This window comes from Oncorhynchus tshawytscha, linkage group LG23, assembly GCF_018296145.1.
Source record: "Oncorhynchus tshawytscha isolate Ot180627B linkage group LG23, Otsh_v2.0, whole genome shotgun sequence".
Lineage (NCBI taxonomy): Eukaryota > Metazoa > Chordata > Actinopteri > Salmoniformes > Salmonidae > Oncorhynchus > Oncorhynchus tshawytscha.
The window spans coordinates 16,351,964-16,373,951 of NC_056451.1; the positions used below are offsets into that span (position 1 = coordinate 16,351,964).

Consider the following 21,988-nt stretch of genomic DNA (forward strand, 5'->3'; position numbering starts at 1 on the left):
TGTGAAGAAAAAAGTGGGAAAGTGGATGCAGTCAAAGTAACCAGGAGTGTTATGGTGTTAAGCACGTTGTGACATCTGCTGATGTAAAAAATACTTTATAAATACATTTGATTTCATATCGTGTGTATCTAAAGAGCAAAAGGAGCGTGCATTGTTGCTTGTGAAATGATCGATGCATGAAGTGGACAGCTTTGATATTTTGGAGCAGAGCCCCGGTAAAAGGTCTTTTGCGTCCCATTGGACATTGATAATCAATATCTTTGGCAAAACAAATCCAGGAGTAGTTTATGCACGTCACGACCCGTATGGAGAATTGAGGAAAAAGGAGCAAAGTTTATCTGTATTATTGATGTTTGAAGGGTTTCTACCTCCCTATGCGAAGCTGGAATATATAAGATACCCCATAAGAGCGTTCGTGCAAAACCTGATGCAATGCAAGACATTTTAAAAGTTGTAGTTTGGCCACGTGTGAAGTGTTTGCAGACAGAAGGAATATGCTATTTCATGTAAAATGTTGCAACTGTGGTGGAGATCATATTTACGAAGTCCCAAAGTGCCCTGTGAAAAATGTTGATGTGTCAAGGATCAGGGCTGTACAGCAAATATCTTATATGGAGGCGGTGAAGAGAGTTGAAGGGGCAACAGCCCACAGTTCTGAAGAAGATATGGCGGTGGATGCACCGCAAATGTTAAACATCAAAGTTATCTGGATACACTTACTGTGAAGAAGGTGGATTGTGTAGCATTTATATACACATTATTAATTGTACTGCACAAGTGTCCAAGAAGCAGAGAAGACTTCATGGCAGACGCACTGCAAGGACTACTTTGGCCAGAAAATATGCCACCCTCACAGGATCTTTCTGAGCCTGTGTATGTAACTGATTAGAACAGAAAAGCAGGCTGATTTAGTTTAATTAAAAATGTGTTATTGAAAGTTTGTATGGATTTATTTGTACCCAGCATTATTTCCTTTTTGGGATATTTATTATCCACCTGTACAGTAGGTGGCGGTATGCACATATAATGGTTGCGAAAGCTATTATACCAAAGAAGAAAACGCTTGAACTTTGTATGTTTGGAATTTATGTCCTGTGTCGGCTACCGGAGGAAGAATGGCCGGCTGGATGTGGTTTCGTTGCTTTTTGGGGCCTCATCTCCAGAGAGTGCATCGTTCACAGGAGGAGTCCCGAACCGAAGGAAGAGCAGGCAGGAGGGTAGGCTCACGGCAGATACCGTGCTTGTGTTTGTGACAGACCAGGAAGAGCTAGGAATGTAACTTTGGTCGACGCTAGCACTAGCTCTCGCTCCGGCCAGGATGTGTCAGTACGTGTTATTGAAACTGCTGTCAATCACTGACCGGTGACAATGTGAAAAATGATGCATAGTTAACACATTTGGGAATGATCTGCTAGATTCCAAGGGGAATCAAGTATAATGGCTATCTTTGTGTTGTTGCTGGTGAGCATGCTAGCAAGCACGTAACCTACTCAGCTTTTAGCTATGCTAGGTAGCTAACGTTAGCTGTACTAGCTAGGCAGGGAAATCATTGCAGTTATCCAGTTAGTTGGCTTGGCTAGTCACCACTCATTTAGCAGCTAACTACTTCCCCTTCTCTTACAACCCCAGGGATGGACTTATCAACCCAATAGCCTGGAGAAACACACTGACAGCATCCTCGGATGGGTCAGTATATAACTAGCAAGTTACCACAAGTTGTATCAAATTGTTGATCATTAATCTGTTTTGATTAGCTAGAGAACAAACTTTATTTGACTATTACACTATTGTTTTTGCATAAATTGAAGCCACAGGTAAAGACAAGTAGCACACTCACATAGCTATACAGGTAGTCTATACATTCTCATACTTTGTGTTGAGATGTAACTGTTCTCTTGTGTGTTCTCCCTCCAGGCGTCAGCTTTGTGGTCTCTGTCATACTACAGCTCCCCTCTCCTCCTCTGCTACCTTTACAGAAAAGGTAGTGTGTGTGTGTTCGCTCATGCGATATGAAAGGTAATAAAAAATGACTCATGCAGTAATGCTGTTATTGGGTTTAACTATTAATACCTCCCAGCTGTAGTGTAGTAGGTAAGTATTGGTACTGGCATGGGTGTTATAGTTTGACGTAGGACATGTGTGCATGCTTTAGTGCAAGAAAGAGGAAGCAAATGGCTATTACTAGCCTAATTGTTTGTGTAGTGTTCGTAGCCCTAACTGTTGCTGTGTGTTTCAGGGTACATCTGCAGCAGTAAGCTGGTACCAGTCAGTCAGTATGTGGGAACTGTAATGGTTTGTCTGCTGGGAGTCGCCTTTCTGAGAGGTGAGAACTTTACCCCTCTTTTTACTGAACTTGTATTGCTCTTCCTGGATTGGTCTGGTTTGAGAAATCCTCTGTGTTCAATGCTCCCCCACCCACCCCAATAAAATATTATAGCATCTCAAACCTAATTGTAGAGAATGTAGTGTCTGGTGTTCTTCATCTACTAAACAGATATTGGATTGTGTGTGACTAGGCTACAGGTAACTACGATTGCATTCCTGTGGGGGTTACGATTTCACACACTGACTCCCTCACAAGGTGTGGGTCTGTCAGGTACACTAAGTACACCACTGAGACTCTCTCTGGCACTCGCTGCTTCTCTCTCCCTTTCCCTCCCTCTCAGGTTGGGGACGGTGGAGGAACTCTGAGTATCAACAGTTCATCTCCATTCTGGAGGAAACCAGGAAGAACCACACGCCTAGCAACAAGGTAACACTGCTATGGCAACAGCTTGTCAACAGTTGGGCTAATTCTCAAATGACACCTTACTCCCCATATGGTGTGTTATGTCTAACCAGTACCCTATATGTCATTTGATATTATTCTCAGGCCTGTTTTGCTAGTGGTTGTCAATCTTGAATTCAAGAAACAAGCCACAGCTATTCTTTCTGATCACTAATTTTGAATGTACTGTCTGTAGAAAAAGCTGGCCTGCTATGATTTTGACTTCTCTCACTGGCCGGCAGACTTCAGCTGGGAAGAAGTTAGCAATCCGTGAGTTGTGTGTGTAATTTGCGTACTGATTGTGAGCCTTTTACACGTGTTCATTTTTACACTGTGATTGTAGTTTTTTTGGTATGAAATACACCAGGTGATACAGTAAAATGTAAACAGGATGTCTGGGTTATGATTTGAGAGTAAGGCTCTATTTTCACTATATAACTCCCTTCTAACATGTGTGACAGGAAGCTGCTGTCCAAGGCAGGAGTGTCTCTACTGAAGCCAGAGCCCAAACTGAGAGGGGCAGCAGACAGCGTGCTCAACTCTTTACGCACTCTACCATGCCACATCGTCAGGTATAGACCGACTACAATATCCAAAATACACTGTACTCTGCCAGGGCTCGACATTACCATTTTTAGCCACTTGTTCTTTGGACAAGTAGGACAGGGTTATTTATTAAAATGTTTAACTTGTGCGCAAAAACATTTTTTGGGGGGGTAGCCTAGTGGTTAGTGTTGGACTAGTAACCGGAAGGTTGCAAGTTCAAACCCCCGAGCTGACAAGGTACAAATCTGTTGTTCTGCCCCTGAACAGGCAGTAAACCCACTGTTCCTAGGCTGTCATTGAAAATAAGAATTTGTTCTTAACTGACTTGCCTAGTTAAATAAAGGTAAAATAAATAAAAAATATCAAAATTATCTTCTGCCATTGTGGCCTTGAGCACGACACTTAAAAGACTACTGTTTAAAACACATGTGGTCCGTCAACCCTCCACCTGGAGAGCTACCTGGTGTGCAAGACTTTGGATCCAAACCTGCACAAATACACCAGTCAGCTTATCAAGGTCCTGTTGAGCAGCTGATTATTTTTTGAGCAGGGCTGGAGCGAAAGCCTGCACACCCAGTAGCTCTCCTGGAGGATGGTTTGTCCACCCTGCAACATTACAATTACAACCAAATACGTTGTCTTTATACAATGATTCCCTCGTTAAATGAACCAGGGATCAAATGGCTAACTAAGATGTTTTATCTATTTGTAAGGTTAAAATATTCAGTGTTCAGGGAAGATCTTGACAACATTGTTACTTGTCAATTAGGCTATTCTAAGAATACATATTTGTAACTTTGTCAGAATTACATGGCCAGTAATTGAATAGATGAGAATCCTAGCTAATTTTGAGGGCTTGCGACTGTTTTACAACCGAAGTATGCCGCATTTGGTTTCATCAACTGTGTCCCCCATTTGCGGTTATACAAAAGTGCTAGTGGAAAGTTATTTTAGGACATCGGACATGACAATGACATTAATACATGCTAAGTAGTTAACTAGCAAGATAACCAGCAAATCCTGGAAAAGTCATGGGGTGTGTGTCACCTGTGTGTGCCAGCGGGTTGTTGCCAGAGGAGAGAGACTTGCGCAGCAAGGATTTTCATTGCTGACCAAAAATAAGCTATAAGTGGGCAAATGACTCACTAACAAGCAATGAATATCAACAAATGTGCACATGCAGTTCGCTTTGATCTCAAATGCATCTCTCGACTACCTGATTGAAAGACCACTCGTGCTTGTCAATACAGGCTTTCAATAATTCTATGCCGATGCGCTCCGCATAGATCGGGAGAACAGTGTGTAACGCTACATGTGGAGGACACAGATCCAGTTCTGAATGGACTAGCCTAATTTATATTGTGATTTATTTTATTTGTCCATTCGGACAACTTAAATCTATATTCTTCTTGTTCGCCATTTTTTTTTTTTTATATTGTTTTTACTTGCCCTGGTCAAGCGTGAATGTCGACCCCTGTCTGTCATGCCACTTTGTCAGGTATAAACAGACTACGAAACCCACAACACACTGTACCCTACCGTGCTACATCGTCATGTACTAAACTACACTGAACAAAAATAGAAATGCAATATTCAACGAATTCAAAGTTTACTGAGTTAGTTTATATTAGAAAATCAGTCAATTTAAATAGGTTCATTAGGCCTTATGGATTTCACATGACTGGGAATACAGATATGCATCTGTTGCTCATTACTTTAAAAAAAAATTGGGGTGTGTATCAGAAAACCAGTCATTTTTTTGGTATGTCCACCATTTGCCTCATGCAGAGCGACATCTCATTCACATAGAGTTGGCTCAGGCTGTTGATTGTGGCCTGTGGAATGTTGTCCCACTCCTCTTCAATGGCTGTGCGAAGTTGCTTTATATTGGTGGGAACTGTTGTACGTGTCGATCCAGAGCATCCCAAACATGCTCAATGGGTGAGATGTCTGGTGAGTATGCAGGCCATGAAAGAACTGGGACATTTTCAGCTTCCAAAAATTGTGTACAGATCCTTGCAACATGGGACCGTGCATTATCATGCTGAAACATGAGGTGATGGCAGCGGATGAATGGCATGACAATGGGCCTTAGCTTATGCCTGGCCATACCATAACCCAGCGTTTCCCAAACTCTGTCCTCGTGACCCCAATGGGTGCCCCCCCCCCCTAAAACACAAACAAACAAATTTGGTAAATAAATTAACATTCTCTGGCAACCACTCTGGTGGAAGTCCCTGTAGTCGGCATGCCAATTGCATGTTCCCTCAACTTGACATCTGTGGCATTGTGTTGTGTGGCCATTTTATTGTCCCCAGCAAAAGGTGCACCTGTGTAATGATCATGCGGTTTAATCAGCATCTTGATATGCCACACCTGTTAGGTGGATGGATTATTTTGGCAAAGGAGAAATGCTCACGAACAGGGATGTAAAAGAAATAGTGCACAAAATTGGAGAGAGATCAGCATTTTGTGAGTGAACATTTATGGGATCTTATTTCAGCTCATGAAACACCTTACATGTTGCGTTTTCATTTTACATGTTACGTTTTTATATTTTTGTTCAGTGTAAATACATTATATTCTACCACATCGTCAGGTACTAAACTAAATGCACTACATTCTACCACACCACGTCAGGTACTAAACTAAATGCACTACATTCTACCACACCACATCAGGCACTAAACTAAATGCACTATATTCTACCACATCAGGCACTAAACTAAATGCACTATATTCTACCATACCACATCGTCAGGTATAAACACTCAAGAGACTACAATATACCACACTACCATGCAACATAATCAGATATCGTACAACACAGGTCATAATGTAACTAAATACTGTTTCTGTCAGTTTCTCTCTGCGCCACACTTACAGCAGGCAGGCTTGGTATATTTGATTGATATTACATTACTGCCTGCTAGCCCACTGATGCTACCTTTTCTCTCCCCTCCCTCTTTCTCCCCCTTTCTAGTTTTCTGATTGCCCACTCATTTGGGAGGAGGATTCTGTACCCTGGGTCTGTATACCTACTGCAAAGGGCTATGAGACCCATGCTACAACAGGGCCAGGCTAGACTTATAGAAGAGGTGAGTCATCACACATCACAGTAGGGTCAAGTTACATTCATTTACAATAGTTATACATGTATTCATATACAGTGCATTCAGAAAGTATTCAGACCCCCTGACTTTTTCCACATTTTGTTATGTTACAGCCTTATTAAATACATTTTCTTCATCAATCTACACACAATACCCCAGAATGACAAAGCTAAAACGGGTTTTTAGAAATGGCTTATTTACATAACTATTCAGACCCTTTGCTATGAGACTCGAAATTGAGCTCCGGTGCGTCCTATTTTCATTGATCATCCTTGAGATGTTTCTACAACTTGGAGTCCATCTGTGGTAAATTCAATTGATTGGACATGATTTAGAAAGGCGCACACACCGGTCTATATAAGGTCCTACAGTTGTCAGAGCAAAAAGCAAGCCATGAGGTCAATGGAATTGTCCATAGAGCTCCGAAATAGGATTGTGTCGGCACAGATCTGGGAAAGGGTACCAAAAAATGTCTGCAGCATTGCAGGTCCCCAAGAACACACTGGCCTCTATCATTCTTAAATGGAAGAAATGTGGAACCCCAGGAGAAAGGCCTTGGTCAGGGAGGTGACCAAGAAACCGATGGTCACTCTGACAGAGCTCCAGAGTTCCTCTGGAGATTGGAGAACCTTCCAGAAGGACAACAATCTCTGCAGCACTCCACCAATCAGGCATTTGTGGTAGAGAGGCCAGATGGAAGCCACTCCTCAGTAAAAGGTACATGATAGCCCACTTGGAGTTTGCCAGAAGTCACCTAAAGGACTCTCAGACCATGAGAAACAAGATTCTCTGGTCTGATGAAAGCAAGCTTGAACTCTTTGGCCTGAATGCCAAGCATCATATCTGGAGGAAACCTGGTGCCATCCCAACAGTGAAGCAATTTGGTGGCATTATCATGCTGTGGGGATGCTTTTCAGTGGTAGGGACTGGGAGACGAGTCAGGATCGAGGGAAAGATGAACGGCGAAAAGTACAGAGATCCTTGATGAAACCCTGCTCCAGAGCACTCAGGACCTCAGACTGGGATGAAGGTTCACCTTCCAACAGGACAACGACCCTAAGAACACAGCCAAGACAACGCAGGAGTGGCTTCGGGACAAGTTTCTGAATGTCCTTGAGCGGCCCAGCCAGAGCCGGGATTTGAACCTGATCGAACATCTCTGGAGAGACCTGAAATAGCTGTGCAACGACGATCCCCCATCCAACCTGATAGAGCTTGAGAGGATCTGCAGGGAAGAATGGGAGAAACTCTCCAAATACAGGTGTGCCAAGCTTGTAGTGTCGTACCCAAGAAGACTCGAGGCTGTAATCGCTGCCAAAGGTGCTTCAACAAAGTACTGAGTGAAGTCTGAATACTTATTGTGAGCGGACCAAGTAATTGGGCGTCACTCTAAAGCGGGAAGGTGGAATAAACGAGTCAGGAGTAGGTTTTCTTGATTGAACACAGTTCTCTATTGAGGGCATTTGGACAACACAAACACTCCAACATAATCAATGAAAATCTTCCAAGGAAAAACCTACATCCTCTTCTCCAGATGAAACAGGAACACAATAGGATTATCTTTAAACTACAACAAAAGTCACGGGATTGTCACCGTTTTAGTGGTTCTTCCTGGATAGCTCCTCTCTCTCGATGGCCATCTTCCAGAGATAGTTCCCCCCCCTCTGCTGGTTCCATTCTCTCTCTTATAGGGGAAGGAGAGTATGTCATTAGTACCGTCAGCTGTGCTTAATTGCCTCTGGTTACCTAGTCTCCCATGCCTTGTTGGGCTACTATCCGTGAGTCCAGCCTGCCCTCTGGTTACCTAGTCTCCCATGCCTTGTTGGGCTACTATCCGTGAGTCCAGCCTGCCCTCTGGTTACCTTGTCTCCCATGCCTTGTTGGGCTACTATCCGTGAGCCCAGCCTGCCCTCTGGTTACCTTGTCTCCCATGCCTTGTTGGGCTACTATCCGTGAGCCCAGCCTGCCCTCTGGTTACCTTGTCTCCCATGCCTTGTTGGGCTACTATCCGTGAGTCCAGCCTGCCCTCTGGTTACCTTGTCTCCCATGCCTTGTTGGGCTACTATCCGTGAGCCCAGCCTGCCCTCTGGTTACCTTGTCTCCCATGCCTTGTTGGGCTACTATCCGTGAGCCCAGCCTGCCCTCTGGTTACCTTGTCTCCCATGCCTTGTTGGGCTACTATCCGTGAGTCCAGCCTGCCCTCTGGTTACCTTGTCTCCCATGCCTTGTTGGGCTACTATCCGTGAGTCCAGCCTGCCCTCTGGTTACCTTGTCTCCCATGCCTTGTTGGGCTACTATCCGTGAGCCCAGCCTGCCCTCTGGTTACCTTGTCTCCCATGCCTTGTTGGGCTACTATCCGTGAGCCAGCCTGCCCTCTGGTTACCTTGTCTCCCATGCCTTGTTGGGCTACAATCCGTGAGCCCAGCCTGCCCTCTGGTTACCTTGTCTCCCATGCCTTGTTGGGCTACTATCCATGAGCCCAGCCTGCCCTCTGGTTACCTTGTCTCCCATGCCTTGTTGGGCTACTATCCGTGAGCCCAGCCTGCCCTCTGGTTACCTTGTCTCCCATGCCTTGTTGGGCTACAATCCGTGAGCCCAGCCTGCCCTCTGGTGGTCCTTCCACATTATGTAAATGTTTTATTACAGTTTGATCATTTCAAAAAATACATTTGCATGCATTTCTAAAAACCTGTTTTTGCTTTGTCATTACTGTGTGTAGCTGGAGGAGGGGGGGGTTCATCCATTTTAGAATAAGGCTGTAATGTAACAAAATGTGGAAAAAGTCAATGGGTCTGAATACTTTCAGAATGCACTGTATGCAGCCTTTATCTTATAGAACTGCGTAACTTGAAGTTTCTCTTTTCCGATCCGTTTCTGTACCTCTCTCCCTCTTCTGTGTGCAGTGTGAGGGCCAGAGGAACAAGCTGGTGGCGTGTGATGGGAATGAGATTGATACCATGTTTGTGGACCGCAGGAGAGGAGGACTGCACGGACAGACTCTGGTAAGGACCTGCACTAGGCTCTATGAACCATCTGAACTACATTACCCATGATTCCTCTAATAAGGAACTGGACTACAGTAGGCTCTATGAACCATCAGAACTACATTACCCATGTTTCCCTGTGAGGTCTGTAGTGTTGGCTGTATGTTGTAGGTGATCTGCTGTGAGGGGAACGCAGGCTTCTATGAGGTGGGCTGTATGAACACTCCATTGGAAGGTAAGGAACCTCTGACACTTCTACACATCAAATACTTCTTTCCTACTTCCATCCTACTTACCATCTTTCGTTGTGAAGATCACTGTTCATACATGGTGGTTAACATATTCCTTAACCTGTTAAATGTAAACTAGAGCAGTATAACGCCGTTTCTGTCTGTGTTGCAGGTGGATACTCAGTGCTTGGCTGGAACCACCCTGGCTTTGCAGGAAGCACGGTAAGCCTTAGTGTCCCTCGCTCGTCCCCATCACGCGTTTGTGTGAACTTACCAGCATATTTCAACGGCATTATTAGGCAGGTTTGTCTTATGTGGAAAGTCTGGTTTGTCTACACGTGTCATTCATAGAGAAGGTTGGAAGATGCACAGTGTTCTGGGTTCAATTCCCACAGGGGACCAGCAAGTAAAAGTAGGAAAATGTATCCAATCACTCTGGATAAGAGCTTCCGCTAAATTACTGAAATCTAAATGTCTGTGTTAGCAGCAGATTTGTTTCCGTCTCAAAATGTGCATTGACATGAAAGTAAATGTAAAACAATAACTCTTCGTTCCCCAATCCACTCCCTTATTTCTCTCAGGGTGTACCGTTCCCCCAGAACGAGGCCAATGCCATGGATGTAGTGATCCAGTTTGCAGTGCACAAGCTGGGCTTCCAGCTCAGTGACATAATGGTGTATGCCTGGTCCATAGGGGGATTCACAGGTAGGGACCAAACTGGTATATGCAGTTTGTCTGGCCCTAGTCTGTTGTGGGAATGAGTTGACCAATTTCACCAACATATTGTAAGCACCACTTCTTTATTTCTCTTCATTTCTCTCCATCTCACTCTTCTCGCCCACCCTCTCTCTACACTCTCCTCCCTTCTCTCTCCCCCTCCCCTCTCATATTTCCTTTTCTCTTTCTCTGTCTATATATTTCTCTCTGTCTCTCAGCCAGTTGGGCTGTGATGTCCTATCCAGAGATCCAAGCGCTGGTATTGGACGCCTCCTTTGATGACCTGCTTCCGCTGGCCCTCAAGGTCATGCCCGACAGCTGGAGTGAGTCTCTCGCAGGGGTCATAGGTCAAGGCGTGGAAAAAAACAGTGATGTCATATAAACAAATGTATTGTGTACACTTTTTTTTTCCTATTATGAGATATATTCTATAAGAATATATATATTAAGAAGTGAATACAGTCACTTTGGATAAGAGCTTCTAAAGGCCTGAGGTGTGTGTCTTTGTACGGGCTGTGTTTGGTTCAGGATCTGACAATGAAAATGATGTGTTTCAGGGCCTCTGGTGACACACACAGTCAGGCAGTACATGAACCTCAACAGCGCAGAACAGCTCTGCAAGTAAGTGCAACACTCTTTACTCACACAAACACTTTACACGTGTGTGTGTGTGTGACTGACACGAACATATCATCCATGGAAAATATTGGGTACATTTATTTGAATTGAATCACGTTTTGACAGCATCCCATTTGATTTGAACAAAACATTCCGTATATTACCCATGGAAGAAGTGGTCGGAAAGGGACTTTTTGACCTGAATGCCAAAACATTCCGTATATTACCCCTGGAAGAAGTGGTCGGAAAGGGACTTTTTGACCTGAATGCCAAAACATTCCGTATATTACCCATGGAAGAAGTGGTCGGAAAGGGACTTTTTGACCTGAATGCCAAAACATTCCGTATATTACCCATGGAAGAAGTGGTCGGAAAGGGACTTTTTGACCTGAATGCCAAAACATTCCGTATATTACCCATGGAAGAAGTGGTCGGAAAGGGACTTTTTGACCTGAATGCCAAAACATTCCGTATATTACCCATGGAAGAAGTGGTCGGAAAGGGACTTTTTGACCTGAATGCCAAAACGGTATGAAAATCTCCAGAGCTTTCTTAGAAATAACAGGGTACATTACCATTTGTTGACACCAAAATGTTGATGGCACATATTGCACTTTTACTTTCTTTTCCAACACTTAGTTTTTGCATTATTTAAACCAAATTGAACATTTCATTATTTATTTATGTATTATATTAAGTTAAAATAAGTGTTCATTCAGTATTGTTGTAATTGTCATTATTATGAATAAATAAAAATCGGCCGATTTTTGGTCCTCCAATAATCGTTATTGCCGCTGAAAAATCAATCAGTTGACCTCTAGCTAATAGAGCTCCAACGCAATAAAATAAAAGTCCCAAATGGAAGGGAAACTCATCTGTAGTCCCAAGAAATCAGCCAAAACAAGCTCAACTCAATGCATGCACACACTCATATTGAATATGCATACACCTGTATTGTGCACAAAACATTAGGTTCACATGTTCTTTCCATTGCAGACTGACCAGGTGAGTCCAGGTGAAATCTATGATCCCTTATTGATGTCACGTGTTGAATCCACTTCGATCAGTGGTTCCCAAACTGGGGTATGCGCAGTGCCTTCGGGGGTAAACCAAATAAAAATGTGATTCACGTTTTAAAAAAATATATATATATATATATATAATTTGTTACATTTTCCTTCAGATTTTCAAAACAGTCCATTTATATTTTCCAACAGGGCTATACATTTGGGTGAGGTTTTTTTCTCTCGCCTGAGTAGCCTCGTTTGCCAAAAATCAAATTAAACCGTCTTCAGTTCAGCGAAATAACAACACAATGTCAAATACATGTATCCTTATCAAATAATTAGCATCCAATCACATGAACTGTTACTCTCTCGCGGGAATTCCACTAACAGTCCGTATGTAACCAAACGTAGCTGCTGCTCATGTTGCTATCTGTACTGATGGCGCAAAAGCCATGACAGGGAGACATGGGTGTGCAAGCAGTTGCTCGGTACACCGCAGCATCTGCAAAGGGAATGCCTGACAGCTTGAAAGACGTTTCACTGTCGTGTCCAAAACGTCTTTCAAGCTGTCAGGCATTCCCTTTGCGGATGCTGCGGTGTCCCGAGAGGCCTTGAACTCTAGTATTTTCTGCACTATGCAATGATCTGGGCAGCGACCATGTAACGAATCTGCAACATACAGCAGTGCGCTGGTTATCAAGAGGACAAGACAATGTCAAATGTGATATAGCGAAGCACCTGAGTGAGCTGGGTGTGCAATTACGCAGGTACTTTCCCGAAACGGACGACACAAACAACTGGATTCGTTATCCCTTTCATGCCCTGCCTCCAGTCCACTTACTGATATCTGAACAAGAGAGCCCCATCAAAATTGCAACAAGTGGTTCTGTGAAAATTGAATTTAATCAGAAGTCACTGGCAGATTTCTGGATAGGGCTGTGCTCAGAGTATCCTGCCTTGGTAAATCTCGCTATTAAGACACTGATGCCCTTTGCAACCCCATACCTCTGAGGGTGGATTCTCGGCCCTCAGTAGCTTGAAAACGAAATACAGGCACAGACTGTGTGTGGGAAATTATTTAAGACTGAGACTCTCTCCAATACAACCAAACAATGCAGAGTTATGTGCATCCTTTCACACACACCCTTCTCATTAACCTGTGGTGAGTTATTCACATTTTTTGATGGAACACATTTTTGTATTTATAGGTTTTATATGTAAGATGTCTAACTAAAGAGCAAAATGATTGATTATTTGTGCCCTGGTCCTTTAAGAGCTCTTTGTCACAACCCAGCTCGTGGGAAGTGACAAACTCATTCTTTTGTTTCATAAATGTATTGTGTGTGTGTGTGTGTGTGTGTGTGTGTGTGTGCGTGCGTGCGGCAGGCTTACAATGATGGCAAAAAAACAAATTTGGAGAGTGCGCTGACCCTGGTGCTAGAGGGGCTATGTAGGTGGAGTTTGAATGTTCCAAGGGGTACGGGACTATAAAAAGTTTGGGAACCACTGGAGTAGATGAAGGGGAGGAGACAGGTTAAAGAAGGATTTTTAAGCCTTGAGACAATTGAGACATGGATTGTGTATCTGTGTCATTCAGAGGGTGAATGGGAAAGACAAAAGATTATACTGCCTTTTCCACGCTCAACAGTTTCCCATGTGTATCAAGAATGGTCCACCACCCAAAGGACATCCAGCCAACTTGAATCAAGTCGGGCCACATACCTGTGGAATGATTGACACCTTATGGAGTCCATGCCCTGACGAATTAAGGCTGTTCTGAGGGGGGGCTCAATATTAGGAAGGTGTTCTTAATGTTTTGTACACTGTGTATAGGCCTAGGTTACTACTTGATTTACCCAGTTTATCAATCATTCAAATAAATTTCCATTATGTGAATAATTAGTCAAATTGATTGTATAATTGATTAATTCATCCATACATAGCCGTCTCTGAAAAATGTTACAGTAAAAACTGTAAAATCTAATGATTTTGAATTTAAAAGATGCTCAACGATTGACGGTAGTCAGTAGCTGAGTTTCTGTATCAAGTGCCATTCTGTGACTGGCTAATATTCCTTTTTTGGAATTGAGAAACATGATGGCATCTGTATTGAAGTCAATTCTGGTATTGTGACCTACTGTATTCAAGACCATGTCTCACCTGAGGGTGGGCACAACACAAAAACTTCAGATGTAGAGTATAAGCTACAATGTATACAAATATGAAGAACAAAATAGTTTTACAAGTTTTTAGATAATTGTGTTTAAGTATAAAATAGTTGGTTTTAAATATCAATTACAACTATCTTTTCCAGTGAACACAAGGATGTGTGGTATGGTGGGATATCAAATCAAATCAAATTTTATTTGTCACATACACATGGTTAGCAGATGTTAATGCGAGTGTAGCGAAATGCTTGTGCTTCTAGTTCCGACAATGCAGTAATAACGAACAAGTAATCTAACTAACAATTCCAAAAAAACTACTGTCTTATACACAGTGTAAGGGGATAAAGAATATGTACATAAGGATATATGAATGAGTGATGGTACAGAGCAGCATAGGCAAGATACAGTAGATGATATCGAGTACAGTATATACATATGAGATAAGTATGTAAACCAAGTGGCATAGTTAAAGTGGCTAGTGATACATGTATTACATAAGGATGCAGTCGATGATATAGAGTACAGTATCAACGTATGCATATGAGATGAATAATGTAGGGTAAGTAACATTATATAAGGTAGCATTGTTTAAAGTGGCTAGTGATATATTTACATCATTTCCCATCAATTCCCATGATTAAAGTGGCTGGAGTAGAGTCAGTGTCATTGACAGTGTGTTGGCAGTAGCCACTCAATGTTAGTGGTGGCTGTTTAACAGTCTGATGGCCTTGAGATAGAAGCTGTTTTTCAGTCTCTCAGTCCCAGCTTTGATGCACCTGTACTGACCTCGCCTTCTGGATGACAGCGGGGTGAACAGGCAGTGGCTCGGTGGTTGATGTCCTTGATGATCTTTATGGCCTTCCTGTAGCATCGGGTGGTGTAGGTGTCCTGGAGGGCAGGTAGTTTGCCCCGGTGATGCGTTGTGCAGACCTCACTACCCTCTGGAGAGCCTTACGGTTGAGGGCGGTGCAGTTGCCATACCAGGCGGTGATACAGCCCGCCAGGATGCTCTCGATTGTGCATCTGTAGAAGTTTGTGAGTGCTTTTGGTGACAAGCCGAATTTCTTCAGCCTCCTGAGGTTGAAGAGGCGCTGCTGCGCCTTCTTCACGATGCTGTCTGTGTGAGTGGACCAATTCAGTTTGTCTGTGATGTGTATGCCGAGGAACTTAAAACTTGCTACCCTCTCCACTACTGTTCCATCGATGTGGATAGGGGGGTGTTCCCTCTGCTGTTTCCTGAAGTCCACAATCATCTCCTTAGTTTTGTTGACGTTGAGTGTGAGGTTATTTTCCTGACACCACACTCCGAGGGCCCTCACCTCCTCCCTGTAGGCCGTCTCGTCGTTGTTGGTAATCAAGCCTACCACTGTTGTGTCGTCCGCAAACTTGATGATTGAGTTGGAGACGTGGGAACAGGGAGTACAGGAGAGGGCTCAGAACGCACCCTTGTGGGGCCCCAGTGTTGAGGATCAGCGGGGTGGAGATGTTGTTGCCTACCCTCACCACCTGGGGGCGGCCCGTCAGGAAGTCCAGTACCCAGTTGCACAGGGCGGGGTCGAGACCCAGGGTCTCGAGCTTGATGACGAGCTTGGAGGGTACTATGGTGTTGAATGCCGAGCTGTAGTCGATGAACAGCATTCTCACATAGGTATTCCTCTTGTCCAGATGGGTTAGGGCAGTGTGCAGTGTGGTTGAGATTGCATCGTCTGTGGACCTATTTGGGCGGTAAGCAAATTGGAGTGGGTCAAGGGTGTCAGGTAGGGTGGAGGTGATATGGTCCTTGACTAGTCTCTCAAAGCACTTCATGATGACGGATGTGAGTGCTACGGGCGGTAGTCGTTTAGCTCAGTTACCTTAGCTTTCTTGGGAACAGGAACAATGGTGGCCCTCTTGAAGCATGTGGGAACAGCAGACTGGTATAGGGATTGATTGAATATGTCCGTAAACACACCGGCCAGCTGGTCTGCGCATGCTCTGAGGGCGCGGCTGGGGATGCCGTCTGGGCCTGCAGCCTTGCGAGGGTTAACACGTTTAAATGTCTTACTCACTTCGGCTGCAGTGAAGGAGAGACCGCATGTTTCAGTTGCAGGCCGTGTCAGTGGCACTGTATTGTCCTCAAAGCGGGCAAAAAGTTATTTAGTCTGCCTGGGAGCAAGACATCCTGGTCCGTGACTGGGCTGGGTTTATTCCTGTAGTCCGTGATTGACTGTAGACCCTGCCACATGCCTCTTGTGTCTGAGCCGTTGAATTGAGATTCTACTTTGTCTCTGTACTGGCGCTTAGCTTGTTTGATAGCCTTGCGGAGGGAATAGCTGCACTGTTTGTATTCAGTCATGTTACCAGACACCTTGCCCTGATTTAAAAGCAGTGGTTCGTGCCTTCAGTTTCACACGAATGCTGCCATCAATCCACGGTTTCTGGTTTGGGAATGTTTTAATCATTGCTATGGGAACGACATCTTCAACGCATGTTCTAATGAACTCGCACACCGTATCAGCGTATTCGTCAATGTTGTTGTCTGACGCAATACGAAACATCTCCCAGTCCACGTGATGGAAGCAGTCTTGGAGTGTGGAGTCAGCTTGGTCGGACCAGCGTTGGACAGACCTCAGCGTGGGAGCTTCTTGTTTTAGTTTCTGTCTGTAGGCAGGGATCAACAAAATGGAGTCGTGGTCAGCTTTTCCGAAAGGGGGCGGGGCAGGGCCTTATATGCGTCGCGGAAGTTAGAGTAACAATGATCCAGGGTCTTTCCACCCCTGGTTGCGCAATCGATATGCTGATAAAATTTAGGGAGTCTTGTTTTCAGATTAGCCTTGTTAAAATCCCCAGCTACAATGAATGCAGCCTCCGGATAAATCGTTTCCAGTTTGCAGAGAGTTAAATAAAGTTCGTTCAGAGCCATCGATGTGTCTGCTTGGGGGGGGATATATACGGCTGTGATTATAATCGAAGAGAATTCTCTTGGTAGATAATGCGGTCTACATTTGATTGTGAGGAATTCTAAATCAGGTGAACAGAAGGATTTGAGTTCCTGTATGTTTCTGTCATCACACCATGTCACGTTGACCATAAGGCATGCGCCCCCGCCCGTCTTCTTACCAGAAAGATGTTTGTTTCTGTCCGCGCGATGCGTGGAGAAACCCGCTGGCTGCACCGCTTCGGATTGCGTCTCTCCAGTTAGCCATGTTTCCGTGAAGCAGAGAACGTTACAGTCTCTGATGTCCCTCTGGAATGCTACCCTTGCTCGGATTTCATCAACCTTGTTGTCAAGAGACTGGACATTGGCAAGAAGAATGCTAGGGAGTGGTGCACGATGTGCCCGTCTCCGGAGTCTGACCAGAAGACCGCTTCGTTTCCCTCTTTTTCTGAGTCGTTTTTTTTGGGTCGCTGCATGTGATCCACTCCGTTACACTGGTTGTAAGGCAGAACACAGGATCCGCATCGCGAAAAACATATTCTTGGTCGTACTGATGGTGAGTTGACGCTGATCTTATATTCAGTAGTTCTTCTCGGCTGTATGTAATGAAACCTAAGATGACCTGGGGTACTAGTGTAAGAAATAACACGTAAAAAAACAAAAAACTGCATAGTTTCCTAGGAACGCGAAGCGAGGCGGCCATCTCTGTCGGCGCCGGAAGTATGGAAGTATGGATATGCAAATGAGTTCAACTTTGAGCACCTTTTATTCTCCTGAATGTTTTGGCAAGCAGGTCCAAAAGGACACGTTCTGAGCACTTTTACAATGGGCAAATATATGTATGGGAGGTCAAAAGGGGTGCTGTTTTACCCGATGGGAGATTTTGTGACCCAAACACTCGAGTTCTTCCTTAGGTACCAGGGACCAGTGCTTCTGATCAGAAGAACCAAAGATGAGATCATTACCACCACGTGAGTCACTATGAAGGCATGAATAACGAAAAGGGCCCGTTCAGATTAGATATGCGCTGGTAAATCTAGTTAGACTGGTTTCACTGACTGACTTGTGTTTCAGGGGTCCAGAAGACATCATGTCCAACAGAGGAAACAACCTCCTGCTCAAACTTCTGCAGTTCAGGTCGGTTCTCCGTCTCCAAGACCACAGGCTGTGTATGTCTATGTACACATTGTCCACTACAGACCTGATTATCCACAGCCTCACACAGACAGCTAAGGTGTTGCCTTGTACCATATACATACACTAGGAACAGAGAGTGAGCGCTGTGTTTCTGTTCAAACCCTTTCTGATTTGATTTGATGTCATATCTTCAGGTACCCCAAGGTGATGACAGATGATGGAGTCAGGGCCATCAGAGCATGGCTGGCAGCCTCCAACCACGTAGAAGAGGCAGCGGTGTACAGTAGCTATGAGGTGGATGATGACTGGTGTGTGTCTGTACTGCAGTCGTATAAGACGGAGAGAGACGTTTTCTTCCCCTGGAGCGTTGGTAAGACTGCTCCTCAAATGACCACAACATTACAGCTGTTTGACTTAGATTACAATCTCCCTAGATGAATTACCTGATGGAATTTATTTTGGTCTTTGTCCTTTTGTCAAAAGGGTTTGTTCACTGCCCCTTAGACGCTCCTTTCTGCCAGAGGTAGTAAAAGTAAAGATACCTTAATATAAAATGACCCAGTAAAAGTCTAGAAGTATCAGATTTTAAATGGTAAATTGTCATACTTGAGTAAAAGTACAAAGTAAATGCTATACATCAAACCAGACGGCACAATTTACTTTTTTTGACAGCCAGGGGCAGCTGCAACACTCGGACATCATTTACATTCAGTGAGTCCTCCAGATCAGAGGCAGTAGGGATGACCAGGGACGTTCTCTGTTTAGTGAGTCCGCCAGATCAGAGGCAGTAGGGATGACCAGGGACGTTCTCTGTTTAGTGAGTCCGCCAGATCAGAGGCAGTAGGGATGACCAGGGACGTTCTCTGTTTAGTGAGTCCGCCAGATCAGAGGCAGTAGGGATGACCAGGGGCGTTCTCTGTTTAGTGAGTCCGCCAGACCAGAGGCAGTAGGGATGACCAGGGACGTTCTCTGTTTAGTGAGTCCGCCAGATCAGAGGCAGTAGGGATGACCAGGGGCGTTCTCTGTTTAGTGAGTCCGCCAGATCAGAGGCAGTAGGGATGACCAGGGGCGTTCTCTGTTTAGTGAGTCCGCCAGATCAGAGGCAGTAGGGATGACCAGGGACATTCTCTGTTTAGTGAGTCTGCCAGATCAGAGGCAGTAGGGATGACCAGGGACATTCTCTGTTTAGTGAGTCCGCCAGACCAGAGGCAGTAGGGATGACCAGGGACGTTCTCTGTTTAGTGAGTCCGCCAGATCAGAGGCAGTAGGGATGACCAGGGACGTTCTCTGTTTAGTGAGTCCGCCAGATCAGAGGCAGTAGGGATGACCAGGGACGTTCTCTGTTTAGTGAGTCCGCCAGATCAGAGGCAGTAGGGAGGACCAGGGACGTTCTCTGTTTAGTGAGTCCGCCAGATCAGAGGCAGTAGGGATGACCAGGGGCGTTCTCTGTTTAGTGAGTCCGCCAGATCAGAGGCAGTAGGGATGACCAGGGACGTTCTCTGTTTAGTGAGTCCGCCAGACCAGAGGCAGTAGGGAGGACCAGGGACGTTCTCTGTTTAGTGAGTCCGCCAGATCAGAGGCAGTAGGGAGGACCAGGGACGTTCTCTGTTTAGTGAGTCCGCCAGATCAGAGGCAGTAGGGAGGACCAGGGACGTTCTCTGTTTAGTGAGTCCGCCAGATCAGAGGCAGTAGGGATGACCAGGGACGTTCTCTGTTTAGTGAGTCCGCCAGATCAGAGGCAGTAGGGAGGACCAGGGACGTTCTCTGTTTAGTGAGTCCGCCAGATCAGAGGCAGTAGGGAGGACCAGGGACGTTCTCTGTTTAGTGAGTCCGCCAGATCAGAGGCAGTAGGGAGGACCAGGGACGTTCTCTGTTTAGTGAGTCCGCCAGACCAGAGGCAGTAGGGAGGACCAGGGACGTTCTCTGTTTAGTGAGTCTGCCAGATCAGAGGCAGTAGGGAGGACCAGGGACGTTCTCTGTTTAGTGAGTCCGCCAGATCAGAGGCAGTAGGGAGGACCAGGGACGTTCTCTTGATGTGTGTGAATTGGACCTTTTTCCTGTCCTGTTAAGCATTCAAATTGTAACTAGTACTTTTGGGTCTCTGGGAAAATGTATGGATTAAAAATGACAATTTTCTTTAGGAATGTAGTGAAGTACAGAGATTCCAAAAAACAACTTAAGTAGTACTTTACACCACTGCTCTCTGAGATTGTATCTATATATTTTTAACTACACAAGTCAGTTAAGAACAAATTGTTATTTACAATGACGGCCTACCAAAAGGCCCCCTGTGGGGACAGGGGCTGGGATTAAAAATAGGACAAAACAGACAGGAGACAACACTGCATAAAGAGACCTAAAACAACCTATATAAACATGTCATTTTTAAGCCTTTCCTGTTTTTGTCAGGTGAGGACATGACACTGGAGGGAAGACGACAGCTGGCTCTCTTCCTGGTGAGAAACAACTTCTTTCATCTTCCATTGTTCACCCTCTACCACATGACTTGCCTTCTACATCTATGTACATCTGATTCCCTTTTATATGGAAATGTTAAGGTGGCAAGTGGGCTTCCGTAAGACAAAATCTACAGATTCATTTATTGGGAATGTTATCCTATATTGTTCCCCCCCCCGTTTCATCACTTGTTCCCTCTCTCTTCTCAGGCACGGAAGTACATGCGGAACTTCGACTCAACTCACTGCACTCCTCTCCCCTACTCTGAATTCGCTGCCCCTTGGGGACTGTAAGTGTTGACGGATGGATAGAAACGAGAAGCAAAGATGCAGGCGAGACCAACCAATCAGAAGAGGTATACAGAGCATGGATTGAATGTGTATCTATGGGAGGTGTTCAAGGCAGCTACACCCAGACGGTATTAGAACGTTGTGACCTTGCCCACCTGTGGGGGAAAATCATCTGTTACCCCATTGGCTCACAGCAAAAACTTGCCATTTTGTCTACTTGTTTTAATCAATTACAAAACTATATGTCTAAAGATTACTACTTAAAAATACGTAATTTTGCCTCATGCCCCTTATGACCGGACCAACAACAAACGGACTGACGTTACACAATGCTTTCCATTCTGAAGCCACAAGGTTCTTCTCATAGGCTCTATTTCCCTACGTTGGGAGCATTGTGAACAGTCTGTCGTGATTTGACCTGGCTACATGCACATTGAACCACACAGCAGCTTTTTGGAATGTTTTGTTATTTCTGTAAAACAAAAAAAACTCTTTTCCAATGGGATGAATGGTAAAGAATATTTGTTTTCCCAATTTCTGGGTGTGGTCTAGGGGATTTCTTTATTGCGGGGGGTTGTGGTATATGTCCAACATACCACAGCTAAGGGCTGTAAACCAGGAACTCTGCATTGCGTAAGAACAGCCCTTAGCTGTGGTATGTTGGCCATATACCACAACCCCCTTGGGCCTTATTGCTTAAATATACACTGCTGTCCTCAAACTAGATATTTAAAATACTCCCTTCCATAAAGTAAGCACTGATCTCTAGGTAGTTGGATAAAAGGCTCTGTTCTATTGCCTGACTACATTACTACAAGGGAGAAAAGATACATCTTTAAAAGGAATAAGGAGCTCGTTCCCTCCCTCTGCATTTTTAAAGTGTACAACTACAGCCAGGCCATCCTCACGTTCTAAAGCGTGGCACTGTCATTATGAACAAAGCTGGGTCCTGTTAAATAAAATGTTGGCAAAATCATTTTTGTATTTCTTATGAAATTGCAATCTTGCATGTATAATTATAGACAACTAGGGCCTTG

General features: G+C 44.6%; 1 protein-coding gene across 1 annotated transcript; it reads left to right on the forward strand.

Annotated features, from left to right (window-relative positions):
* Positions 1-1,063: 1,063 nt before the first annotated feature.
* On the forward strand, positions 1,064-21,927 carry LOC112238346 (phosphatidylserine lipase ABHD16A). The gene is made up of 19 exons (XM_024406926.2): positions 1,064-1,217; positions 1,630-1,686; positions 1,915-1,981; positions 2,237-2,323; positions 2,667-2,752; positions 2,964-3,037; positions 3,229-3,339; positions 6,297-6,411; positions 9,330-9,428; positions 9,582-9,645; positions 9,813-9,862; positions 10,222-10,345; positions 10,576-10,680; positions 10,915-10,978; positions 17,982-18,038; positions 18,142-18,204; positions 18,399-18,574; positions 20,614-20,660; positions 20,871-21,927. The coding sequence occupies exons 1-19, from the start codon at positions 1,116-1,118 to the stop codon at positions 20,952-20,954; spliced, it is 1,632 nt and encodes a 543-aa protein (XP_024262694.1). The 5' UTR covers positions 1,064-1,115; the 3' UTR covers positions 20,955-21,927.
* The last annotated feature ends 61 nt before the right edge of the window (positions 21,928-21,988 follow it).